General features: G+C 45.0%; 1 protein-coding gene across 14 annotated transcripts in view; it reads right to left on the bottom strand.

Annotated features, from left to right (window-relative positions):
* Window positions 1-25,005, bottom strand: part of ppfibp2b (PPFIA binding protein 2b) — a 279,873-nt gene that overhangs the window by 29,650 nt on the left and 225,218 nt on the right. For 11 of the 14 annotated variants that reach the window (XM_068046641.1, XM_068046639.1, XM_068046643.1 and 8 more), the window contains 10 exons: window positions 23,953-24,025; window positions 22,275-22,381; window positions 22,061-22,125; window positions 21,219-21,284; window positions 19,335-19,395; window positions 17,820-17,858; window positions 15,668-15,833; window positions 10,843-10,905; window positions 5,828-5,969; window positions 3,334-3,462 (listed from right to left, as the gene is read on the bottom strand). In XM_068046641.1, the coding sequence (XP_067902742.1) occupies window positions 3,334-3,462; window positions 5,828-5,969; window positions 10,843-10,905; window positions 15,668-15,833; window positions 17,820-17,858; window positions 19,335-19,395; window positions 21,219-21,284; window positions 22,061-22,125; window positions 22,275-22,381; window positions 23,953-24,025 (911 nt within the window). The remainder of the gene's footprint in view (window positions 1-3,333; window positions 3,463-5,827; window positions 5,970-10,842; window positions 10,906-15,667; window positions 15,834-17,819; window positions 17,859-19,334; window positions 19,396-21,218; window positions 21,285-22,060; window positions 22,126-22,274; window positions 22,382-23,952; window positions 24,026-25,005) is intronic. The other 3 variants (XM_068046647.1, XM_068046653.1, XM_068046644.1) reach the window with 2 other exon arrangements.

The raw sequence follows: 25,005 nt of genomic DNA, 5'->3' as shown, positions 1-25,005 counted from the left end.
TATTCCAACACAGAAACAGATGATTTAACTTTTATAAAACTATTAAAGAGGGCCTATTCACTTTTGCTGTCTTTCAACTTGACTACCCAAGGGCCAGTCCCACAGTGGCATGCCCTTGGGGAGAGAACGAGAATCACCCACACATCTTGGGTGCATTGCCCCCATTTTCCCCAACAAAACACGTGACAGGGACACAAGACTCCCCGTCTAATATTTATTATTTTGAGATACAGCACTGAAACGGGCCCTTCGGCCCACCGAGTCTGTGTCAACCATCAACCACCCATTTATACTATTCCTACATTAATCCCATTACCCTCTCACATCCCAACCTTCCCTCAATTCCCCTACCACCTACCTGCACTAGGGGCAATTTACAATGGCCAATTTACCTATCAACCTGCAAGTCTTTGGCTGTGGGAGGAAACCAGAGCACCCGGCGAAAACCCACGCAGTCACAGGAAGAACTAGCAAACTCCACACAGGCAGTACCCAGAACTGAACCCGGGTCGCTGGAGCTGTGAGACTGCAGTGCTAACCACTGCGCCACTAGAGCAGAGAAGGTTAAGGGGAGATTTAATGGAGGTGTTCAGAATCATGAATGGTTTTGATGGATAAATAAGGAGAAATTCCTTTCAGTGGCAGAAGAGTCAGTGACCAAAAGACACCGATTTAAGGTGATTGGCAAAAGAACCAGCGGGGACATAAGGAAACATATTTTTACACCAGTTGTTGTGATATGCAATGTGCTGCCTGAAAGGGCGGCGGAAGCAGGCTCAATAGTGACTTTCAAAAAGGAATTGGAAGACATTGGCAGGGTTATGGGGAAAGAGCAAGAGGGTGGGGAGGAGTGGGGATAATTGGATAGCTCTTTCACAGGTGTGATCAGCCGAATCATTCTATTATACTGTGATTTGTAACAATATATATTCAGTGTGATAGAAATAGTGGTAATGTTGCATTCACAGTGCTAATGCATTCAAAATGTAATAGTGGATAGGTTATCCAAGTGAGGGAGCCAGCATGGCGGGTTCCTGGTGTTGGCCAATGCTTTAGCATATTTTAAGTATAAGTTCAGCTGATGGAATTGCCTGTGGGAGGAAACCGGAGCACCCGGCAGAAACCCAAGCGGTCACAGGGAGAACTTGCAAACTCCGCACAGGCAGTACCCAGAATTGAACCTGGGTCACTGGAGCTGTGAGGCTGCGGTGCTAACCACTGCGCCACCCATATGTGGAAAGTGGGCCCAGACTTTCATTTGCAGACCCGAGCAGGCCTTTAGCAGGAGGTTTAGTTGGGATTTGAGGAAAAAGATTTTCACCCAGAGGGTGGTTGGAATCTGGAGCACACTGGCTGAAGGATGTGGTAGAGGCAGGAACCCTCACAACATTTAAGAAGTATTTAGATGAGCACTTGAAATGCCATAGCATACAAGGCTGCGGGCCAAGTGCTGGAAAATGGGATTAGAATAGATAGGCTTGATGGCCAGCACGGACACGGTGGGCCGAAGGGCCTGTTTCTGTGCTGTTTAACTCTATGACTCTGCCCTCCCTCTTGCTGGTGTGTAGCTCACATAGAATTGTATAGTATTTACAGCACAGTAAAGGCCATTGGGCCCACCCGGTCCATGCCAATGTTTAAGCTGCACGTGAGAAACCACCCACCCTTCATCTAACTCTATCAGCATATTCTTCTATTCCGTTTTCCCTCATGTATTTATCCAGCTTCCCCTTAAATGCATCTTGGCTATTCACCCCAACTACTCCTTGTGTTACTGAGTTCCACATTCCCACCACTCTCTGGGTAAAGGAGTTACCCCTGAATTCCTAATTGGATTTATTAGTGACTATCTGATATATATGTTCCCTAGTTTTGGTTTCTCTCATGAACAGAAACATCTCAATATCTACACTATCAAACATATTTGGTGATCTTAATGATCTCTAGCAGGTCACCCCTTAGCCTTCCCTATTCTAGAGAAAAAAGCTCCAGCCTGTTTAGTCTTTCCTGATGGTTATAATCTCTCAGTCTGGTATCATCCCTGTAAATCCTTTTTGCACTTTCTCCAGTGCTTCTAGATTCTTCTATAATATGTAGATTAGTACTGCGTTCAGTATTCTTCGTGTGGTCAAAGTGAAGAACTATACAAGTTTAACATAAATTTTAACAATTTTTAGGTCTATTCATCTATTGCCTTTTTAAAAAGATTGGCCTCATAACCCACATGATGCCTTTTAGTAATTTGTGAATCTGTACCCCCAGATTACTCTGCTCCTGTTCCTCATTCAAACTATTATCGAAGCCTCCTTACTCTTCCTACCAAAATTCACCACCTTACACTTAACTATATTGAAACACATTTGCCAATTAAATGCCCATTTTGCAATTAATGTCTTCCTGTATTTTGTTTCAGTCCTTCTTTGTGTTAACTACGACCCCCAATTTAGTATTGTCTAAAGCCTGGCTCGGGTATAAAATTAAAACCCGACCCGGGCCCAGAGTCCTTTAATTGTTTTAAATGCCTGACCCGACCCGACCCGAAAATAACAAACGTATTTTTGAAACAGAAAAAGATCATGGACTAAAATAAAAAAGAACAATATGAAACAAAACAGTACAGCCCAGCCCGACCTGAGCCTGAATGCTGGACGCCGAATACAGACCCGACCCGAACCAGACACGTGTAGTCGGGTTTAGTCGGGTTCGGGTCGGGTAGCCAGGTTTTAATGTTGTCTGCAAATTTTGAAATTGTACTTCTGACTCCCAATCCAAATTGTTTATATAAATATTGGATGTTGTACATATTGAACAACAGCGGTCCCTGTGGAAGACCACTTCCCACCATTTGCCAATCTGAGTACCTACCTTTAACCATCTACTCTTTGTTTTCTAGCCAGCTTACGATCCATTCTGTTATCTGTCCCCTGCCTCTACAAGCCCTGACCCAAGTCTTGAGTCTACTATACGGTATCTTATCAAAGGCCTTTTGAAGATCCAAATATATTACATCTACATTACCCTTTGTTACCTCTTCAAAGAATCCAATAAGGCTGGTCAAGGAAGATATTCCCTTTTGAAATCTGTGCTATTTATTGTATTTTTGGTTTCTGGACTTTTTTTTTTAATTACACCTTCGAGTAAAGATTCCAATATCTTTCCTACCACCTACGTTAAGCTAACTGGCTTATCGTTCCCTGGCCGCCCTTCTATCAGCCATTTTAAATAGATACCCGCCCCTGTCTCATAGTTGCAAAGTCAGCCAAGCATCCCCTTCTTGCTGGTGTGTAGTTGGCTGCATGCATTACCAAAGATGTGCAGTTGGGACATACTCACATCCTTGGACTTGACGATTCTTTAGACCTTGCCAAACGGGGTCCCGCAGTAGCTCGTAAGCCGCCTCTTCTGAATCCCAAAGCACCCTCGTCATCATCCTGAAGTGAGGACGAGTGGGTTCTTCTCATTCTGGGCAAAGGAAGATGGGAGACAGAAAAGAACTGCGCTGTAATATTTAGTAGGAGAACAGAGTGATTGAACTACACGACAGGTCCAGTTTCTGTTTATATGGTTATATCTACTGGTCTGTATACGACAGCTGTAAAAAAAAGTTTTCCATTGGTGTGTTTATAATGGCCCAGACCCTGCTGTCACAAGGCACCTCATGGTGTGCTCCATTAGTTAGACTATTTCCCGCGCCCTTCTGCTCAAAATTTTTTTGCTATTTATCTTGCTGGGAGTGTGAGCTGATAATGACATGGCGAGGACGACGGGACTTAGTGAATGACAGGACCAACAGTCTGTCTCCTTAACCAATGAGATTTAGGGACTGAGAAAGAAACAGAGGAATGATGGAGAAGAGGGTGAATTAGAGTCAAAACAGGTCCAGAAAGAGAAGCAAGGAGAAGGAATAAAAGATTGTATTGAGAGGGCGGAAAAAAAAGACAGAAAGGAAAAAAATAAAATTTTAAAAATCTCTTAACAATTTCCTACCGCAGGAAAAGAACAGAACAGTTTGAATTACTCCCTTTCTGCGTCAAAGTGTTCCACTGGCTTTGCACTAATAATTATCACGTCGTTTAAAGTTTACTTAACACTTTTAAGTTCCAGCCCTAACTTCCTGCGGCAAATTTAATGTGCAACTCCAGCAAGTTCTTAAAAATAATGGCGAGGGCAAAATGCTGTTTGTGCAAACAGCGAGTGACATAAATCGACCAGCAAGTTCTGGAGATTTACAATTCACAACGTACTTCTTCATCCTTGGAACTTGCTGGATGAATTGTGCATTAATAATGATACATGTCGTTAACACGCTACTTTTTCCCAGCAAGATCGACCCAATGTAACTATGTGTTGAATCTGGAGACAGGACCGGACCTGGAACTAAGGTGATACAAAATGAGATTCTCTGGAGAAGGGAGTCTCCTTCCACTTCACTTAGGAGACTATTCGGGTCTCAACACCTCACTTACACTTTAACGCTGCACTGAGAGAGTGCTGCACTGTTGGAAGTGCCATCTTTCAGATGAGATGTTAAATTGTTGTCCTATCTGTCTTCTCAGGTGAGGTGTAAAAGATCCCATGGTACTATTTTGAAGAGGAGCTGGGGAGTTCTCCCTGATGTCTTGCTTAATATTTATCCCTCAGACAACATCTAAAACAGATGATCTGGTCATCATCACATTGCTGTTTGTGGGAACTTGCTGTGCACAAATTGGCTGCTGTGCTTCTTACAACAGCGACTGTATTTCACAAAATACTTCATTGGCTGTAAAACGTTTTGGGACATCCTGAGGTTATGAAAGGTGCTATATAAATATAATTATTTTCTTTTAATCAAGCAGCCAAACAAGAATTTTCAGGCATGATGGAACTCTGCAAGCACAACCTGTAAATAACCTTGGGATTGGAAAGTGTGACTAGGTGGCAAGTTTAATCTGGGTGCTGAATATTGGCAAATTAACCTCACAGGTGTGACAGCAAAGCAAATCACTGAGAGGGCAGACGATGCCTCAGTTTAATGTCTCATATGAAAGATGGCACCTCCAACAGTGCAGCACTCCTTCAGTACTGCACTGGAATGCCAGCCTTGATTTTTGTGCCCAAGTCCTGGAATAGATTAGATGCGATGACCCAAGGAATCACATCACAAACACTGCTGTCTGGTGCATCTCTCTCTTTTTTAAAAAATTCTATTTCTCTCCCCTAACCCTATGAAGGTGGGAAAGGCCAGTTCAGTAACCAGGGGACACAGATTTCAGAGGCAGAAGAACCAGAGGCGACGTGAGGATTTTTTTTTTTACGCAGCAAGTTATGATGATCTGGAACGCACTGCCTGAAAGGGCAATAGAGGCAACTTCAATAATAACTTTTAAAAGGGGAATTGGATAAATACTCGAAAGGGAAAATGTTGCCTGTCTGAAAGAGTAGGGGAAGTGGGACAAATTGGATAACTCATGCAAAGAGGCAGGACAGGCACAATGAGCTGAATGGCCTCCTTCTGTGCCATACGCTTCCAATGAAAAGTATTGCCCCAATCATGGTCCAACTAGAAAACAGTCTTTCTTCATTCACCCCATCAGCACCTTCAGAATAAAACCCACTATTATTACAGCCTGAGTGACTTGTATTCCAGGGATGGCCAACAAACACAGCCTTATCAGCAGCCCCCATATACCAAGAACAAAGAAAACAAATCACTTTATATCACTTTGGAAGAACTATTAGCAATTAACCATAATTAATCTGGTACGCTTCAGGTTAAAGGCAACACGCATTAGTCGAACTGCAATCATCCTGCAGGGTGGAAACGTTTGAGGTTTAGATGACTCACTTTCCCAGGAATTTCTTGAGACCTTTGTTGCTCTTTTTGTTCTCAGGGGAAATCGAAGGGAATTGGTCAGCTTCAGTGGCCGAAGACAGAGGTGAAAGGTCAGGCGAACTAAAGGTGGAGTCAACACTTCTCTCATTCTCTCCTAATGTGGAAAACATTCAGTAAAAATATGAACAAAGCCAAATACAAACTGGAATTCATTTGCTCTGTATCTAAACAATTCTTCTGTTACCATCTCCAGTACCAGGCTCATCCTAGACACGATAACAGAATGAGATTAATGAATTAATTCATTAACGAATTCTCCCTGTATGCCTCTGCTGTGGCTCAATGGGTAGCACTCTCACCTCTGAGTCAGAAGGTTGTGGTCACACCTCACCAGAGACTTGAGCCTCTAGGCTGATGCTCCCAGTACAGTATTGAGGGAGTGCTGCACTGTTGGAAGTTGTCATTTTTCTGATGAGATGTTAAACCTCTCAGCTGGATGCAAGGATTGGTGGATTGACATGGTTATTTAAAAGTCCTGCGATTGGCCAGTACATGGAGATATGAGAGGACTGCTCTTTGGGGGCAGCTAAACTTTTTTTTAGTTCTTACATGGCACGTAGGCAACGCTGGCAAGGCTATTCCGATTGCCCTTGACAACTGAGTGACTTATTAGGCCATTTCAGAGGGCAGTTAAGAGTCAACCACATTGCTGTGGGTCTGGAGCTCACATGTACACCAGAACAGGTAAGGACAGCAGATTTCCTTCCCTAAAGGACATTAGTGAACCAGATGGGTTTTTACGACAATCGACAATGATTTCATGGAACCATTACTGGGATTAGCTTCCAATTCCAGATTTTTATTAATTAATTGAACTTATTAATTAATTAAATTTAAATTCCATCTGCCATGGTGGGATTTAAACCCGTGTCCTCAGGACATTAGCCTGGGCCTCTGCATTACTAGTCCAGTGACAATACCACTACACCCCTAAATTCTTCTACTCTATTTAGAATGGTGACCAATCTTTTGGAAAATGCCATAACCTTGTAAAGAGTTATAGCTACATAGCAGTTACATAAATAAACAACTTGCATTTATATAGCACCTTTAACATAGTAAAACATCCCAAGGTGCTTCACAGGAGTGATTATCAAACCAAATTGGACATCAAGCCTCATTGGAGATATTAGGACAGATGACCTAAAGTTTGGTCAAAGTAGTAGATTTTTTTTTTAAGGAGTATTAGGAAAAGAGGGGTAGATAGGCAGAGAGGATAAGCGAGGAAATTCAAGAGACTAGAGCCCAGGTTGCTGAAAGTACAGCTGCCAATGGTGAAGCAATTAAAATCAGGGATGTTCAGGAGACCGGAATTAGAGGAGTGCAGAGATCTCGGAGGGTTGTAGGGCTGGAGGAGATTATGGAGCCAGGAGGAATTGTGGGGCCATGGAGGAATTTGGAAAAAAAAAAGAGAATTTTAAAATCGAGGTGTTGCTAAATGGGATCTAATGGAAGTCAGCACAAGAGTGATGGGTGAATGGGACCTGCTGCAATATAGGATATGGGCAGCAGAGTTTTAGATGACTTTAAATTTATGGAAGGTGTAAGATGGGAGGCCTGTCAGGGGTGCGCTGGAATAGTCAAGTCTGGAGGTGACAAAGGCAAGGATGATGGTTTCAGCAGATGAGCCGAAGCAGGGTGAAGCAGGGCAATGTTATAGCGATAGGTGACCTTAGCGATGGATATGTGGTCGAAAGCTCATCTCAGGGTCAAATATAACACCAAGGTTGCGAACAGTCTGGTTCTCAAACAGTTGCCAGGGAGAGGGATGGAGTCGATGGCTAGGGAATAGTGTTTGTAGTGGGGACCAAGGTAATGGCTTCAGTCTTCCCATTATTTCATTGGAGGACATTTCTGCTCATCCAGCACTGTCAGAAATGTCAAAATTATAAACTGTTCCAACCAAAAACAGGTTGTCTAGCCTATTCAATCCCAATAAGTCTTGTCCACGGGTCATCCAGTCAATTCCCACCCTCCGGTTCATTCTGCATCTTTAATATCCCACCCAGTCTAATCCCACTCTCATACTCGCTCCCCATACTCTTTAATAAGCCACCCAATTTAATCCTACCCTGCCCACTTCGCAAGTCCTTGAACAATTTTGTTAAGCAACCGCAGGTGTAAATCCGTCAGTGTGCGTGTGAGCAGTCTGACCGCGAATGTATTGTTTGTTAAAATAAAAAATTGAGCCACGAGCAACTTGCTTTTTGGAAACAGTTCACAGTGTGAAATAAAAGCTTACATCAGCAACATATGTAAACAGAGGGGTGATGTACGGCAGTGCACTCAGCCAATATGTACATTTGGAAAAGAAATAGGTCTGTTTGGATCCAAACATCTCGACAGCTGCCTGCAACCTCATCAGAACTGTAGATAAATTAACACTGGAGTTATTGCTGGTTCAAGTCCAACTTGGCAAAGCTGTGGTTTCTTAGATCTCCAAGCAGCCACGTGGATCTGTACAAGAAAGCAGCAGAGGAGCTAACTAATCTACGCCTGACAGATACTCTGCAAACAGCTAGTAGCCAGGGCTACCAATGGCTCCCCTCTCTCCTGCTACAGAGGAAACAAAACTCCAGTCACAACTCCAATAACTCACCAATGCCCAGCAAGAGCAACAACAAGTTACATTTATGTAGCACCTTTAGTGTAGGAAAACATCCCAAGGTGCTTCACAGGAGAGTAATCAGTTAACAAAAAAATTTAACATCGAGCCAATGAAGGGGAACATTAGGACAGGTGACCAAAAGCTTGGTCAAAGAGATAGGTTTTAAGGAGCATCTTAAAGGAGGCGACAGAGGTATCGAGGTTCAGGGAGGGAATTCCAGAGTTTACAGCCTAGACAACTGAAGGCACGGCCTGCAATGTGGGGAATGTGGAATGGGGTATGGACAAGAGGCCAGAATTGGAGGAGTGCAGAGATCTCGGATAGTTGTGGGGTTGGAGAAGATTACAGAAATAGGGAGGGGGTGAGGCCGTGGAGGGATTTGAAGAAAAAAAAAATGAGAATTTTAAAAATTGAGATATTCGGGAGCTGGGAGCCAATTTGGGTCAGCAAGCACAAGGCTGATGTGTGAATGGGACTTGGTACATGCTAGGGTATGGGTGTGCTGTGTCTAACCCACAGATGAAACGGGTCCCGAATTCTCCCATTGCAGACACTAGTTTCACTTCCATTGTAACAAAGGTCAAGTGCCTGTATCTACATTTCATATTGACCAGAAAACGAAAAGCAGAAACTTCTCGAGCAGCGGTCGCACGGTACAGTACCTAAAGTTGGAGCACTGCTGCTCCTGCCTCGATCTTCAACCATCCCGAAAAGTAGCAAGCCACGTGTAGAGGTGAAAGGAAGAAGATTTGCAGCAGAGAGGGAGAATTAAAAAACGGCAAAACAAGCGGAAGCAGAAAAACCCATGCAAAAAAAAAAAACAAGCAACAACAGAGCCAATAAATCACAGGACGAAACATTCAGAATTGAAGCCCAGTAACACCAAAGGCTGGCCAGTCAGGTACCTGGCTTCATTTCTGGCCAATTAGCCTGCACTTCCAATCAAAAAAATAAACATCTTTATTTAACAATTCCACACTTTTATATGTATTGAGTTTAGCAATTGTATTTATTTTTCTGCCCCATTGAATCTCTACAACTAAACTACCTGTGGTGTGTTTGATACAAGTTTTGTCTGACCCCAAGATGATGGCAAAGTTGCAGGAGAGATTTGAGAAACTCACTCCATTGCACCATCTAGTGGCCAGAGCTTGCAACCAGGCTGTGACAATTGACATAGTAAAAATGAAGGGGAAATGTTGACATAGCAACTTACAATGACAGGTGGTGACAGGGAACCATGCCTAAAAGCTCATGACAACATGAAGCACTGTTAATGGACAGGAATTGTGTGTCCCATGCAAGGCAGTTAATCTATAGACTGTGATAACATCCCATTTACAATGAGATTCATCATTCTCTTCTGCAACAGTTTGCCAGGCAGAAATCAAGTGCAGCCGTAAGAATATTTGTGCAGCATTTGAGAGCAGTATCATCATTTACAGTTCTTCCGCTGTTTAGAAGTTATATCTGATGAAGCATTTGAGAGGTTAACAGAAGCCAGTTGGTTTATATCAGTGCAGAAATCCCTTTGGAAGATTAAGAATGAAAAAAATCCCACAATGTTTACTGATAATGTTAACAGGAGGTCAGGGGGCAGTAATGTAAATGGTTATGTTTTCTGACTAGAAATCCAGAGGCCTGCACTAATAATCCAAAGAATGAGAGTTCAAATCCCACCATGGCAGTTTGTGAATTTGAATTCAGTTTTAAAAACTAAAACGTTATCAGTAAAAGTCACCATAAAGACGTTGGATTGCCATAAAAACACAACATTATTTGCATGGCATGTGGGCATCACTGGTAAGGACGGCATTTATTGCCCGTCCCCAATTGCCTTCGAGAAGGTGGTGGGGAGCTGCCTCCGTGAATACAACTGTGGTTTGCTGGGCCATTTGAGAGGGCAGTAAAGAGTCACATGTAGGCCAGACTGGGTCAGGATGCCAGACTTCCTTCCCGAAAGAACATCATTGAACCAGACGGAATTCAAAGGAAGGAAAGCTTCTAAATACTTTTTGGGCGGCACAGTGGCGCAGTGGTTAGCACTGCAGCCTCACAGCTCCGGGGACCCAGGTTCGATTCTGGGTACTGCCTGTGCGGAGTTTGCAAGTTCTCCCTGTGACCGCGTGGGTTTCCGCCGGGTGCTCCAGTTTCCTCCCACAGCCAAAGACTTGCAGGTTGATAGGTAAATTGGCCATTGTAAATTGCCCCTAGTGTAGCTAGGTGGTAGGGAATATGGGATTACTGTAGGGTTAGTATAAACCCTGTTGGTCGGCACAGACTCGGTGGGCCGAAGGGCCTGTTTCAGTGCTGTATCTCTAAATAAATAAATAAATAAATAAAAAGCAGCCACCCTTACCAGGTCTGGGCCTATGTGCCTCCAGTCCCACATCAACGTGGTTGACCTTCGGGTAACCAAGCACTGGCAATAGATACAGTCTTTATCAGTGGCACATCACGAGAATGAATAAAATACAACACAGGCCGACTTCTGTCAGGTCTCTAATTCCATGGTTTCCATGGCACAGAAAAATCACGACCTCTAAAACACCAATTAGAAATCCCAGAATTCCAACTGATAAAATCGGATCTTAGATCAAAGTTGCCTCGTTGAAATGATCCAATAAGGGCAGTACCTACCAAATCAACAGTCCTGGCTGCGAGGCCAAACAGTAGTAAGAATCTTGGAATCATTGACTCATTCAGTCACTGTGAAATAGTGGCTTATTGGTACAACAAAACTTGTTAAATACACCAAACACCTGACTGACAATCAACTTTTTGGTTATTTTAAAATGGCTGTCATTACAATTTCTTTTTAAAAAAAGATATCAGTTGCCAGCAGCACTCTATTCCCTTTACATTCGGTCAAGAATAATTTGGGTATCTGTTAGCACGGTTACTTAATTCCATTGGGATCAATCCGATGATGACCCCTTTTTCTGCTTAGTACAAAGACAGACAGTGCAAGTCCTGTAAACACAAACTGGTGTGGATCCCTCTCACTCCCAATCAACTGAAAGTTATCAATTGATATTTCATACCACGAAACAAAGGGAAATGTATACTTTAGAAAGTTTTCTTGATAAAATGAGAGATAATTAACAAATTAAAGCACACAAACACACACAAAATTCTGGTTCTACACAGTCCACACAGCAATGAATATCTGTCGAGGTTCTGTGGAGTGTGTGTGATCTACCCTGCCAGTCTATCAAAGACTAAATTCTACCACATAGAATATCACAAACCCTGAAGGAGGCCATTCAGCCCTTCGCTCCTCTGCTGGTTTTGTAAAGCACCTATCCCACTTGACCCCATTTCTCTGCCTTCCCCCCCAAGCAACTTTCCTTTTTAACGAATGATCTCCGACCCTTTTAAAAGCTATTATGGATTCTCTTTCTCCCCCTGCCAGAATAACTCAGTGACAAATTGGGCAGCACAGTGGTGCTGTGGTTAGCACTGCAGCCTCACAGCTCCAGCGACCCAGGTTCGATTCTGGGTACTGCCTGTGTGGAGTTTGCAAGTTCTCCCTGTGACCGCGTGGGTTTCCACCGAGTGCTCCGGTTTCCTCCCACAGCCAGACTTGCGGGTTGATAGGTAAATTCGCCATTGCAAATTGACCCTAGTGTAGGTAAATGGTAGGAGAATGGTGGGGATGTGGTAGGTAATATGGGATTAATGTAGGATTAGTATAAACGGGTGGTTGTTGGTTGGCACAGACTCGGTGGGCCGAAGGGCCTGTTTCAGTGCTGTATCTCTCTAAAAAAAAAACCCTTGCATATATTAAACATAGGAGCAGGCCATTCAGCCCATTGAGTCTGCTCCGCCATTCAATACAATCATGGCTGATCATCCACTTCAATGCCTTTTCCCCACACATCCCTTTAAGTTTTTGGTATTCAGAAATCTGTCAATCTCAACTTTAAACATAGTCAATGACTGTGCTTCCCGAGCCCTACTTTTCCTAACCTCTCCTTTTGTTTAATCTTTAAGATAGTTCTTCTGTTGCCTTCGAAACGTACAGCAATTGTTCCATTAGAGATAAGTTTTTTTTTTTAAAAAGAGATCCCTACTTTGCATGTCCCCTGAAGCACAACTGACATGCAAATGCGTTTGGTGAGCAGCTCACTGGTAAAACTGTAAACAGCAGCACGCACAGCAATTCATTACCTCCAGGAGTTGTTTTAGTATTTTTCGCCCCTACTGAATATGCATCACTCAACACTCATCCCCCAGCCCTCAAACCCCCTGCCCCAACTGAGGGGGTGAGCTGGAAGCTAACAGTATTCTGTCAATACAACTGTGTCATGACACCAGTTGATGAGCAACTGGGACCTCTTCTTAGAAAAGCATAGAACATTTATGACACCATCATGTTCTTGCAGTCTTCTTGGTGAGTCCTTCCCCACAGCACCGTACAACTAAGATCAGGAACCTGGCTTGTCGGACATGAATCCCCCAGCAAGTCATCTTCCACCTTCACCGTACCTCCCTCAACAACCACTTGCATTTATATAGTACCTTCAATGTAGTTACACATCCCAAGGCACTTCTCAGGAGCGTTATCAAATATCCAGCCGCATAAGGAGATATTAGATGACCAAAGGTTTGGGCCGTGAGGCAAGTTTTAAGGAGTGTCTTAAAGGAGGAGAGTGAGGTAAAGAGGCGGAGAGCTGTAGGGAGGGAATTCCAGAGCTCAAGGCCCAAGCAGCTGAAGACACGGCCACCGATGGTGCAGCAATTAAAATTGGGGATGTTTAAGAGGCCAGAATTGGAGGAGTAAGGAGATTTTGTGGGGCTGGAGGAGATTACAGAGATAGGAAGGGGCGAAGCATGGAGGGATTTGAAACAAAGAGAATTTTTAAATCGATGCATTGCTGGATGCTTACCAGCAATTAATGTACAATAAACCATCAGGGCTGTGAGGAAAGAGCGGGACGGAGTGCGACTAAATGGATAGTTTTTTCCAAGAGCTGGCACAGGCATGATGGGTTGAGTGGCCTCCTCCTGTGCTGTAAAAATCTACGGCAATACTAACCTACATAAACAACCAACCCAATCCTCAAAACAATGCTCACTTCAAGAGTCAGGGGTCCCCTGATATATGAGATGAGGTATTTTATGTTCATTTATCAATTGGGTACAAGAGCCGTAAGGAATATTGGTTACATGGAAAAGCAGAGTTCATGAGCAACTACTTAGACATAGGGAAGATGTTTCCACTTGTGGGGGAGACCAGAACTAGGGGCTATAAATATAATACAGTCACTAATAAATTCAATAGGGAATTCAAGAAAAGTGTCTTTACCCAGAGAGTGGTGAGAATGTGGAACTCGCTATCACAGGGAGTGGTTGAGGTGAATATTATAGATACATTTAAGGTAAAGATAGATAAACACATGAGGGAGAAAGGAATAGAAGGATATGCTGATAGGGTGAGATGAAGTAGGGTGGGAGGAGGCTCATGTGGAGCATAAACACCAGCATGGACCAATTGGGCCGAATGGCCTGTTTCTGTCCTGTCAGTTCTATGTAATTCTGTGCAAGGCAGCTTACAATTCAAGGACCCCCGACGACAGAAGTCCCGCCTGCTGAGAGCTGTCAGCCAATCAGAGTCAGACAGCTCTTTAACTGAGCAGTGCCACCGCAGAGGCAATGGTTGCTGCTGGTACTGGATTCACCAGAGGCCCTGGACCCAGGCCACAGGTAGGTCACAGTGGAATGGGGTTTTGTGGGGTGGGGGTCAGCAACAAGGGCGGGGGGATGGGGGGGGGGGGGTGGCTCTCAGCCTGGCTCCCCCCGCTTCCCGATGCCTCATTCAGGCAGGCACTGCCTTTTAACAAGGCACCCCACCCAACCCCCATCACAGCCGGCAAGCAACCTGCACAGGTTTTCTTGGAGTGCTCTCCGTACCGTGATTGGCCCGCTCAGCGCTGGGCTAATTCCGCCGGCGGCAGGATGAGGCCCTTAATTGGACATTAATTGCCCACTTCAGGGCCTCAATTGGTGGCGGAGAGGGTAGGCCACTCATGGGCCTTCCTATCACAGACTTAATTGGGGTGGAGGTGGGAAGGTGGCGGGAAGGTGGCAGGGTTCCTCGCTCCCCCACCCTACCCCCCCGCAGCACCATCCCACCTGATTAAATGCTCTCCATGCTTCCAAACTCACCGCGGATAAGAGAATAAAATACCCCATCCCCCCAATAAGAAGCTTGCTTTTTCTGTTGTTTTGTATCTGTAACATTTTGTAACGTGATGTAACAGACTGACACTGTGTATGTCACGCAATAAAATCCCATCATTTTCATCCCGCCTACCATTTTCCCTCTAAAACTGGCTTTGGAATAATTATAGGTTAACAAAAGGATTGAAAAATTATGTAAGAAGTAAATGGGAGAGGGGGAAGGAAAAACTCCTCTGTGGGGTTGTAGAAAAAGTCAAGTCTTTGAACGCCATCTTTTGCCTCCTTCCCCCTTTGTACATTTGCCAGCAGTAAAACAGAATCAAATGGGAACAATCCAAGTGGAAATACATACTAAAGAAGTGCAATGAAATTTCGGCATTTTAAACTGCGCCACTCACTGCCATTTATTTGCAGGATAGGAGTATTAGGAACAAGAGGAGGCGATTCAGCCCCTCAAGCCTTTTCAACCATTCAATTAGATCATGGATGATCTGCATTGCAACTTCCACTTTTGCTCCATACCACTCGATACCCTTACTCAACAGAAATGTGCGATCGCAGTCTTAAAGGCTTCAATTGAATCCCAGCATCCACGGACTTTTGGGAGAGAGTCCCAGATTTCCACTACCCTCTGTGTGAAAAGTGCTTCTTGATTTCCCTAGTGAATGGACAGGGCTCTAGTTTTAAGATTACATTCCCTTGTTCTTAATTCTCGCAGAACACCAATGAGTTGGATAAATACTCAAAGAGGAGAAAATTTGTAGGGCTAAGGGGAAACAACTGTGGGGAGTTGGACTAATTGAATATTCCCAAATAGAACATTAATGCCAGCAGGGACAGGTTGGGTTGAATGTCCTGTTTCTGTGCTGTATATTCTACATAATTCTATGATAGCCTTTCCAAAGAGCTGGCCCAGATGCAATGGGCTGATGGCCTCCTTCTGCAGTGCGAGTTTCTATAAACACATTGTGAAGTGAATTTGACCAGGTGATACATACTCAGATTAGCAGAGTTCTCCCAGTCTTCAGGGATCACTGGTGTTGTGCTCGGGGCCGCAGTCACCCTCTGCTTCTGCGGGAACTGCTCAGCGTTGACCTGGTGATTGGATTGTGAAAGTTTCCCTGGAAGAGTCTGGTACTTGCTGTTGCTCGAGTAAGGCTTGTTCTGCCGTGCAAAGACAACAGATGTCCAATAAATATCTGAGCCATCACGAAGATACATACGAAGCTAACCTAGTCCATCACAGCTGCCCTAGGTGATGGCCAGGGCATCATCACTCAAAGTTACCACCATGGTCCCGCCAACTGCCCCCCGGCCCCCCTCCCCGTTGAAAATAATTAGGCCCCACAAATTTCACAGTGAGATCAACACCTGTACAGATTGTGCACAGTTCATCCTGTTGCTAAACTGGTGCACTTTGGGTCTGTTTTGCACCAGAAAAATGGGTACAACCCTTACCAATTCCTACCCTTCAACATTTTTTCAATCACAGGGGCTATGGTGACGCTGGTCAACGTGCAGCAGTTTTCTACCTCAGACCCCACCAACCAGCTCAGGGTCCCATTCTTAACTGGGCCTCTCCGTCACTGGGAGGGTGGGAATCTGCTCACAGCTCAGGGAGGGAATGTTGCAGCCACCCATCACTGGGGATCACCACCCGAAAGCAGGAGCCTGAGCACGTGTTGCTCTCTGCCCTTTCACCTAACAGAGGCTCACAAAAATAGAGCGACTCAAGGAAGTATGACTAGGCTACCCGAGAGAAAGACCAATTTGCATTTCTATACAGCGTCCTGGGCCAACTTTTATCCTTCAACCGATATCAAGTTAAAAAAAAATTCTAGTCAATATCACATTGCTATTTGTGGAAGCATGCTGTGCATCAAATTGTCTACCACATTTCCTACAACAGTGACTGCACTTCAAAAGTAATTCACTGCTCGTAAAGCACCTTGGGATGCCTCGAGGTTGTGCACGGCAATATAGAAATGCAAATTCTTTCTTCTTCTTTATACAGTGCATCAATTCTTATCTGTTCAGAAATTCTGCATCCGAACATAGAAACATAAGAAACAGGAGCAGGAGTAGCTAAAATCCCCATATCCCTTGATACCTTTAGTGCCCAAACATCTCATCGATCTCTGTCTTGAACATACTCAGGAACTGAGCATCCAAAGCCCTCTGGGGTAGAGAATTCCAAAGATCCACAGCCCTTCTGAATGAAGAAACTTCTCCTCATCTTAGTCCTAAGTGGCTGACCCCTTTACCCTGAGGCTAAGACCGTGTTCTCACTCTCCAGCCAAGGGAGACATTCTCTCAGCATCGAAGACCTGATCAGACAATAACACCTTAATTATGAATATTAAAGCTGTTTGTGGGAGCTTGCTGTCCATAAAACTGGCTGCTGCGTTATGTACTTCAGAACAGCGACTGAAGTTCAAAAAAAATAGCACGTTATTGGATGTAAAGCACTTTGGGACATCCCAAGGTTGTGAAAAGTATGACATAAAAGCAAGTTCTTTATTTCCACTGCATTCTGGAGAATGTGCATGTTGGAACAATAACTCATATTGTCCAGATACGATGGCATAGTGGTTCCGATAGTGGATCAGAAATCCAGAGAACACGGTCTAAATCTTAATTGAGAATTTGAAATTAGTTTAAAACATCCGACTTTGAAATCTGTCGGATTGCCATAAAAACCCAATCGTTTCACTTGCGTACGTTAGGGAGAGAAAAACTGTCATCCTTTCCCGGTCTGGCCCAAATATGACTCCAGTCCCACACCAACACTGTTGACTCTTAACTGCATTCCGGCCTCACAAGCCACAAAGGCGGTCCACCTCCATCTTTTCAGGGCAACTACAGATGGTCCTCAACAGTGACGCCCACATCCCAAAGAGTGAGAAAGGGAAAAAACAAGAACCCGAATCACTTACCCGAGAAGTTTGCAGAAGAGACAGAAATAAATTAATATTGTGTTAGGATACTCCAGAAATTTCATTTAAGAGAAGCATCTCCCAGTTTGAAATGCCAAACAGGCCTTAAATTCCCACAAAGTACACACATATATAGACAATAAAGTGAAGGAACAACAAATGGAGAGGCAAATAGGAGCAGATGAGGTTCGAGGTTAAATAAATGAGTTAATACCTCAGACTGTGTGGGCTCTTCACTTTCCCAGACTGAGAGCTGTTGATTTACAGGATGAGAGAGGGGGAAGAGCATGGATTGATGGGGAAAAAAATTAACATTGACATCTTGTTAGTATACACAGCTAGTTTTGCCACACAAAACAGAAGTACACAGAAATACAAATGATAGTCGGATTTGGATGCATTGTTATGTATTTATTATTGGTGGAAGGTCTGATTCTGGAAGAAACACTTCCGAAAATGGGACACTATCTGTACAGATCCCAAAGAATCACAGTCAAGGGAATTGTAACATTAGCTTTTTGGGGGGAAGAGAGTTCCAGATCTCCACTACGTTTGATATGAAGAAGTGCTTCCTGATTTCTTTTCTGAATGACCCAGCTCTGATTTGTAGATTACGATCTGTTGTATAAGTTTCAGTCATGGCTCAGCGGCTAGCACTCTTGCTTCTGAGCTACAAAGTTGCGGATACAAGTCCCACTCCAAAGACTTGAGCATCAAATCTAGGCCAACACTCCCAGAGCAGTACTGAGGGAGTGCTCTCTTTCGGACGAGATGATAAACCGAGGCCACGTCTGCTCTCGTGCTGCCTTGAAACTCCCGCAATACTGCTATAAACTGAGAGGGGAGAATATGCAGAGAGACCTGGGTGTTCTCGTACACCAGTCGCTGAAGGTAAGCATGCAGGTGCAACAGGTGGCAAAAAGGGCAAATGGTATGTTGGCCTTCATAGCGAGAGGATTTGAGTACAGGAGCAGGAATATCTTGTTGCAATTATACTGGGCCTTGGTGAGTCCACACCTGGACTATTGCATGCAATTTTGGACTCCTTATCTGAGGAAAGATGTTCTTGCTATAGAGGGAGTGCAGCGAAGGTTTACCAGACTGATTCCTGGGATGGCAGGACTGACGTATGAGGAGAGATGGAGCTGGTTAGGATTATATTCACTGGAGTTCAGAAGAGTGAGGGGGGGATCTCATAGAAACCTGTAAAGTTCTAACAGGACTTGACAGGGTAGATGCAGGAAGGATGTTCCTCATGGTGGGAGAGTCCGGAAACAGGGGTCATAGTCTAAGGATATGGGTAAACCTTTCAGGACTGAGATGAGGAGAAATTTCTTCACCCAGAGAGTGGTGAGCCTGTGGAATTCGCTACCACAGAAAGCAGTTGAGGCCAAAACAGTGTATGTTTTCAAGAAGGAGTTAGATATAGCTCTTGGGTTTAAAGGGATCAAAGGATATGGGGCGAAAGCGGCAGCAGGTTACTGAGTTGGATGATCAGCCATGATCATATTGAATGCCGGAGCAGGCTCGAAGGGCCGAATGGCCTACTCCTGCTCCTACTTTCTATGTTTAAGACATCAGCCTCACTTTATTCCAGGTTAAGTCTGGTGTTCCTATGACCACCTGCCAAGTTTTAAAAATCTCGCCAAAGACAAGAAGGGAAATCTAAGCTCAAGATTTGTCTGCAAACCCATACTTGTCCTTCAGTGTGAATGGTCAGAGTGCTAACCTTCTCAGCTTGTCCAGTGTTCAGCTCCTCTAGGCTGGCTGAGGTCTGTCTCAGTTCTATCCTGTGGGATTAAAAAGAAACACAATGTGCTGGAAGTAAAATGCTACACCAGCAGCTGAACTGGGATTGTACACATGTCTAAATAAAAACCCTTCACAAACTCTCTGGGCTAATAACAAAGGAGACTCACTGTCCTTCCTGTGGCTCTGATCTACAATCTGGCGTATTTTTACCAAGCTGGACTGTTGGCCTGGCCTGCCTCTTTACAAGCACAGTGGAGGGGCTTCTCCATGATGAGGCAGTCTCATTCGGTCCTGAGGGGAACTGGAAGCTAATTAACGTCAGATTCTCGAGACAGAGAATCAATTCCCAGGGCAATTTGGCAAATTGGATCCAAAATTGGCTTAGTGGCAGGGGGTAGAGGGTGATGGTCGAGGGTTGTTTTTGCGAGTGGAAGCCTGTGACCAGTGGTGTACCACAGGGATCGGTGCTGGGACCCTTGCTGTTGCTAGTGTACATTAATGATTTATATGTGAATATAAGAAGCATGATCAGTAAGTTCGCAGATGACACGAAAATTGGTGGTGTTGTAAATAGTGAGGAGGAAAGCCTTAGATTACAGGGTGATATAAGATGGGTGGAGCAGTGGCAAATGGAATTTAATCCTGAGAAGTGTGAGATGATGCATTTTGGGAGGTCTAACAAGGCAAGGGAGTATACAATGGGTGGTAGGACCCTAGGAAGTACAGAGGGTCAGAGGGACCTTGGTGTACTTGTCCATAGATCACTGAAGACAACAAGCAAAGGTAGATAAGATGGTTAGGAAGGCATATGGGATACATGCCTTTATTAGCTGAGGCTTAGAATATAAGAGCAGGGAGGTTATGATGGAGCTGTACAAAACGTTAGTTAGGCCACAGCTGGAGTACTGTGTACAGTTCTAGGCACCACACTATAGCAAGGATGTGATTGCACCGGAGAGGGTGCAGAGGAGATTCACCAAGATGTTGCCTGGGCTGAAACATTTCAGCTATGAAGAGAGACTGGATAGGCTAGGGTTGATTTCCTTAGAGCAGAGAAGGCTGAGGGGGGGACCTGATTGAGGTGTACAAAATTATGAGGGGCATTGATAGGAAGAAACTTTTTCCCTTAGTGGAGGGGTCAATAACCAGGGGGCATAGATTTAAGGTAAGGGGCAGGAGGTTTACAGGGGATTTGAGGAAAAAAATTTTCACCCAGAGGGTGGTTGGAATCTGGAACGTACTGCCTGAAGAGGTGGTAGAGGCAGGAACCCTCATAACATTTAATAAGTATTTAGATGAACACTCGAAAAGCCATAGCATACAAGGTTACGGGCCAAGTGCTGGAAAATGGGATTAGAATAGATAGGTGCTTGATGGCCGGCACAGACACGATGAGCCGAAGGGCCTGTTTCTGTGTTGTATAACTCTATGCTCTCCTAGGGGCAGGCCATGTTATCTCAAGGTCACCACTGTGGTGAATTGTGGGTCTGGTAGCAATGAGGGGAGGGTGTGAGTGGGGGTGCGTGGGTATAATTGGGTCCCAGGATCTGTAAGTATAGGAGCTGGTCTCAGGGTTTTACATCACTGGGGGTGGGGAATCTCTGAATGTGATTCTGTCCCTTCAAATTCTAAATAAATATCCTGTGTAACATGCTTCGTTAAAGATGTGACCTGGATATAGGTGTGCACACATACAAACACACACACACTGTGCCATTATCACTTCTTCTCAAGGGGTATTTCAGCAGGAGCCTTGTTAGAACAGGCTTGGTTAATGGCTATACTCCACTACTGTTACTCGAGGCTCACACCATCCATGAGCAATGCCACCAGGAGATCAGTTAGTCACATTTCTACTCACCAATGCCTGTGTACTGTGATTTCATCATCAGGGGACAGGCTGGTTTCAGGGTGAACTTGTGCATTTCTAAAATACAGAGAACGCAGGTCAAGGATTCTGCCTGAAATCGAGATCGTCTTACCATGTGCCAACCAAAGCAACCGAGTTTTAATTTGGGTCAGTGGTGGTGGGGGTGTAAAATTCTAGCCTATCTGATGCAGCAACAGACACTGGTCCAGTTTTCAGGAATACTTCTCAACTGTCTGTCACCTCCTCCAACCCTATAAGCCTCCGAAATCTCTGCACTCCTCCAATTCTGGCTTCTTGAGCATCCCCGATTATAATCTCTCCCGGCCGTGCCTTCAGCGACCTGGGCCCCAAGCTCCAGAATTCCCTCCCCAGACCTCTCTACCTCTCTTTCCCCTTTTAAGACACACCAAAAAACTACCTCTTTGACCAAGCTTTTGGTCATCTGCCCCAATATCCCCTAATGTGGCTCTGTGCCATATCTTGTTTGATAATGCTCCTGGGACGTTTTACTACATTAAAGGCGCTATATAAATGCAAGTTGTGTTGTAATGTTGTGTTGCTGACTTGCCTCTACTTTGATCCGTTTACAAAAATAGATCTGCGCCCACTTATTGAACACAGCATTTCAAATCACAGTAACAACCAAACCCAACCATCCATCGTGACTGTTCTTAATTCAGCAGGTTTAACGGAACCAGAGAAGTTTTCAGCACAGAAGGCAGCGACCATTCAGCCCACCGTGTCTCTGCTTGCTGCAAGTACTTATCCACTCTTCCCTGGAGGGATTCAGCGATCTCTGCCTCAACGTCTCTTTCACAGTCGAGTATACTTACCTCATTTCAAACTCGACTGGTGTCAGGTGAGGTCCCACAGGGGTTGAAGGGACATTGGGCGAGACCTATATTGAAATGCAAGAGAGGATTCAAAAAGTTTGGGGTCATGAATGATAAAAGAGTAAGTTAATTTATTTGTTTATATATTTGTCTGAAAACTTCGGTGTACTTTAAAAGGCAACTTTATAACATTATTATTATTTATAATCATTACCTCTGGTCTCATTGCTTCGGAGTGAGCCATTTTAGTGGGGGTCGCAATCATTGAGCAGACACTTAACTCTTCTTCACTGCTCCCCATTAGCATCCTTTCAGAAGACTCTGAAGCAAAATAGTGTTAGGTAGTTTTCTACATGTTTCGCCAGTTGTGTTACTCAACTATCGGTACAAATACCTTGAGGTGAGACCTCCTGCCTCACTTTACCCATCACAGTGTCGCACTTTGTTCCTCATTCATTCTTGGGATGTGGACGTCACTGACAATGCCAGCATTTATTTTCCATCCCTAGCTGCCCCTTGAGAAAGTGGTGGTGAGTCGCCTCCTTGAATCTCTGCAGTCCGTGTGGTGAAGGTACACCCACAATTCTATTCTATGTAGCGATTTTGATACATTTTGCTCGGTCACTTCAAAGAGTAGTTACGAGCCAACCACATTGGTGGGGACTGGGTCAAGACAACATGTTTCCTTCATTAAAGGATACGAAGAAACCAGTTGGGTTTTTAACTACCATCTGACAACTTCATGGTCCCTTTTACTCTTGCAGACTTCTCTGTAAGTAGTGACACACTCCTAAGGCCCCTCTATAAATTCACACACATTCCCGGAGATTCCTTGCAAATACTGACACACTCCCTGTCCTAACTTCTGAAATACAACATCATTTAACCAAAAGAAACTAGTTGTCTCAATGCAAAAGATGCTTTTTAAAAAAGAAAGAAAGCAGTACATACCAGCAACAGAAATGAAGTGCGAGGAAATCAAGAGGAGAAAGGGGGAGGAATAAAGAGAGAACACTGACTTCCCAAGACACAGTATTCCTGGTGCATCCGACCACTGGTGGACAGAGATATCGGGCTGAATTTTAGTTCCAGGCTCCCAATCCCGAGACTGGGCTGAATTCCGGGTCGGGAACTCAGAAGTGGCCATGGTGGGACACTGGAGGAGATTCTGAGGAGGCGGTCAATTAAGAGGTCGACTCTGGAAGCCCTGTCCGATTAAGGACGACAGGCGGGCTCCACAGTGGGGAGGGGGGGGGTGCAATAGGAGTGTTCAAGGCTCTGGGTGGCCAGCAGCCCCACCAGGAGATGGAGGCACCCTCTGTAAACTTGTAAATAATACAAACTACACTGTGGCCACAGCTGCCAGACCACCTTTGCAGAGGGCGAGCTCCTCTGCAGGATGGCCAGCAGCAGTGGCTGTGGCCCTTGCAGCGCAGCGGATCCACACCGGGCTGCTTTACTGGATCCCAGGAGGCCACTACCTTCCATCTACATCGGGCTCCAGCCATATCAGGGGGGCCTGTCCACTATCTGAAAAATCCAGATGGCGTGTGAAGAGTGCCCACAATTGGCATTTGGATTGGCCACCCAGCACTGCAGGGCAGACAGCTGTCGAGCCCCAGAATCCGTCTTCTTGGAAATAGGTCAGAAGTGGGAAGTTGCCAAGACTGACATCCCGGCTGGTAGCGAGAAATTGCTGGCACGCCCGCCTCCAAACCTGCCTCTGCCCCGAGATGAAAATTCTGCCCATCATCTCACCCGCCTCCCCCAGCTTGAATCCCGGTGTCAGAATCCGTCAATATAGCTACTGGGCCAAAGTGATTGGGAAATAGAAAAGAGTCGCATCGGCTTGGAGTAAGGAGAGAGAAAGAAACTTGTCGCACTTCCCTTACCTTGAGCCATTATCAACTGCTTCATCATTTTACACTGGGTTAACAGACGACTCAACTCTTCTATCCGATGGTCCTGTCATTGAATAAAACCATCGATGAAATGGTGGGGACTCCACGGCAAAAAGGAAGACTTGCATTTATATAGCACCTTTTACAAGCTGTGGATGTCCCAAAGTGCTTTACAGCCAATGAAGGATGTTTGATGTGTAGTCATTGTTGTCACGTAGAAAACGTAGCCAATTCACGCACAACAAGCTCCCAAAAACAGCAATGAGATTTAAAAAAACAGATAATCTGTTTTGTTTTTGAAGTGATGCTGGATGAAAAGTTATTATTGACCAGGAGTGCCCCTGCTCTTCTTTGGAATTGTGCCATGGAATTTTTAATATCCACCTGAGAGGACAGATGGGTCCTTGGTTGAACATCGCATCAGAAAGACGGCATGTCCCATCGTGCAACACCTCCCTCAGTTCTCCATTGGGAGTGTCAGTCTGGATTCTGGGTTCCGGTGTCAGGAGCGGGGCTTGAAGCCACAACCTTCTGGCCAGAATTTTAAGTGGTGGTGGAGGTCCCGCCCACTGGCTTAAAAGCTGGGGCCGAGCCCGCCTCCACCAGGCCTGGAGGCCACACAGCGACTTTGTGGGGCCCAGATCCTTAATTGGCCTCAGGCGGACTTCTGTTCCCTCTGAGACAGGAAGTCCCACCTCCAAGAGCTACTGGCCAATCAGCAGATCCTCAGTCCCACCAGCTTCACCTGGAATAGTGGCCAATGCTGGGATTACACCCAGCATGAGGAACTAGAGGGCCATCGGTCTCCATAAAGGTGAGTAAATCAGCTGGGCTCCGACGAGAGGGGTGGGTGTTGGTTAAGAGGGCACAGGAGGTGCTTCAGCAGGGCTGGCTTGTGCTGTTGGGATGGCCAGCAAGAAGGCCGCCTGGTATTCCCGGTGGCCAGCTCAGTGCTGACGTTCTCGGCTGCCATTGACGATATACCAGCCGCAGCAGGAGGTGGCCCGTAAGGGGCCTCAATTGGCCTGGTGTGGGTGGGCCATT

This window comes from Heterodontus francisci, chromosome 14 (assembly GCF_036365525.1).
Source record: "Heterodontus francisci isolate sHetFra1 chromosome 14, sHetFra1.hap1, whole genome shotgun sequence".
Lineage (NCBI taxonomy): Eukaryota > Metazoa > Chordata > Chondrichthyes > Heterodontiformes > Heterodontidae > Heterodontus > Heterodontus francisci.
Note: the sequence above shows the minus strand (reverse complement) of the source record. Positions and strands in the feature narration are given on the sequence as shown.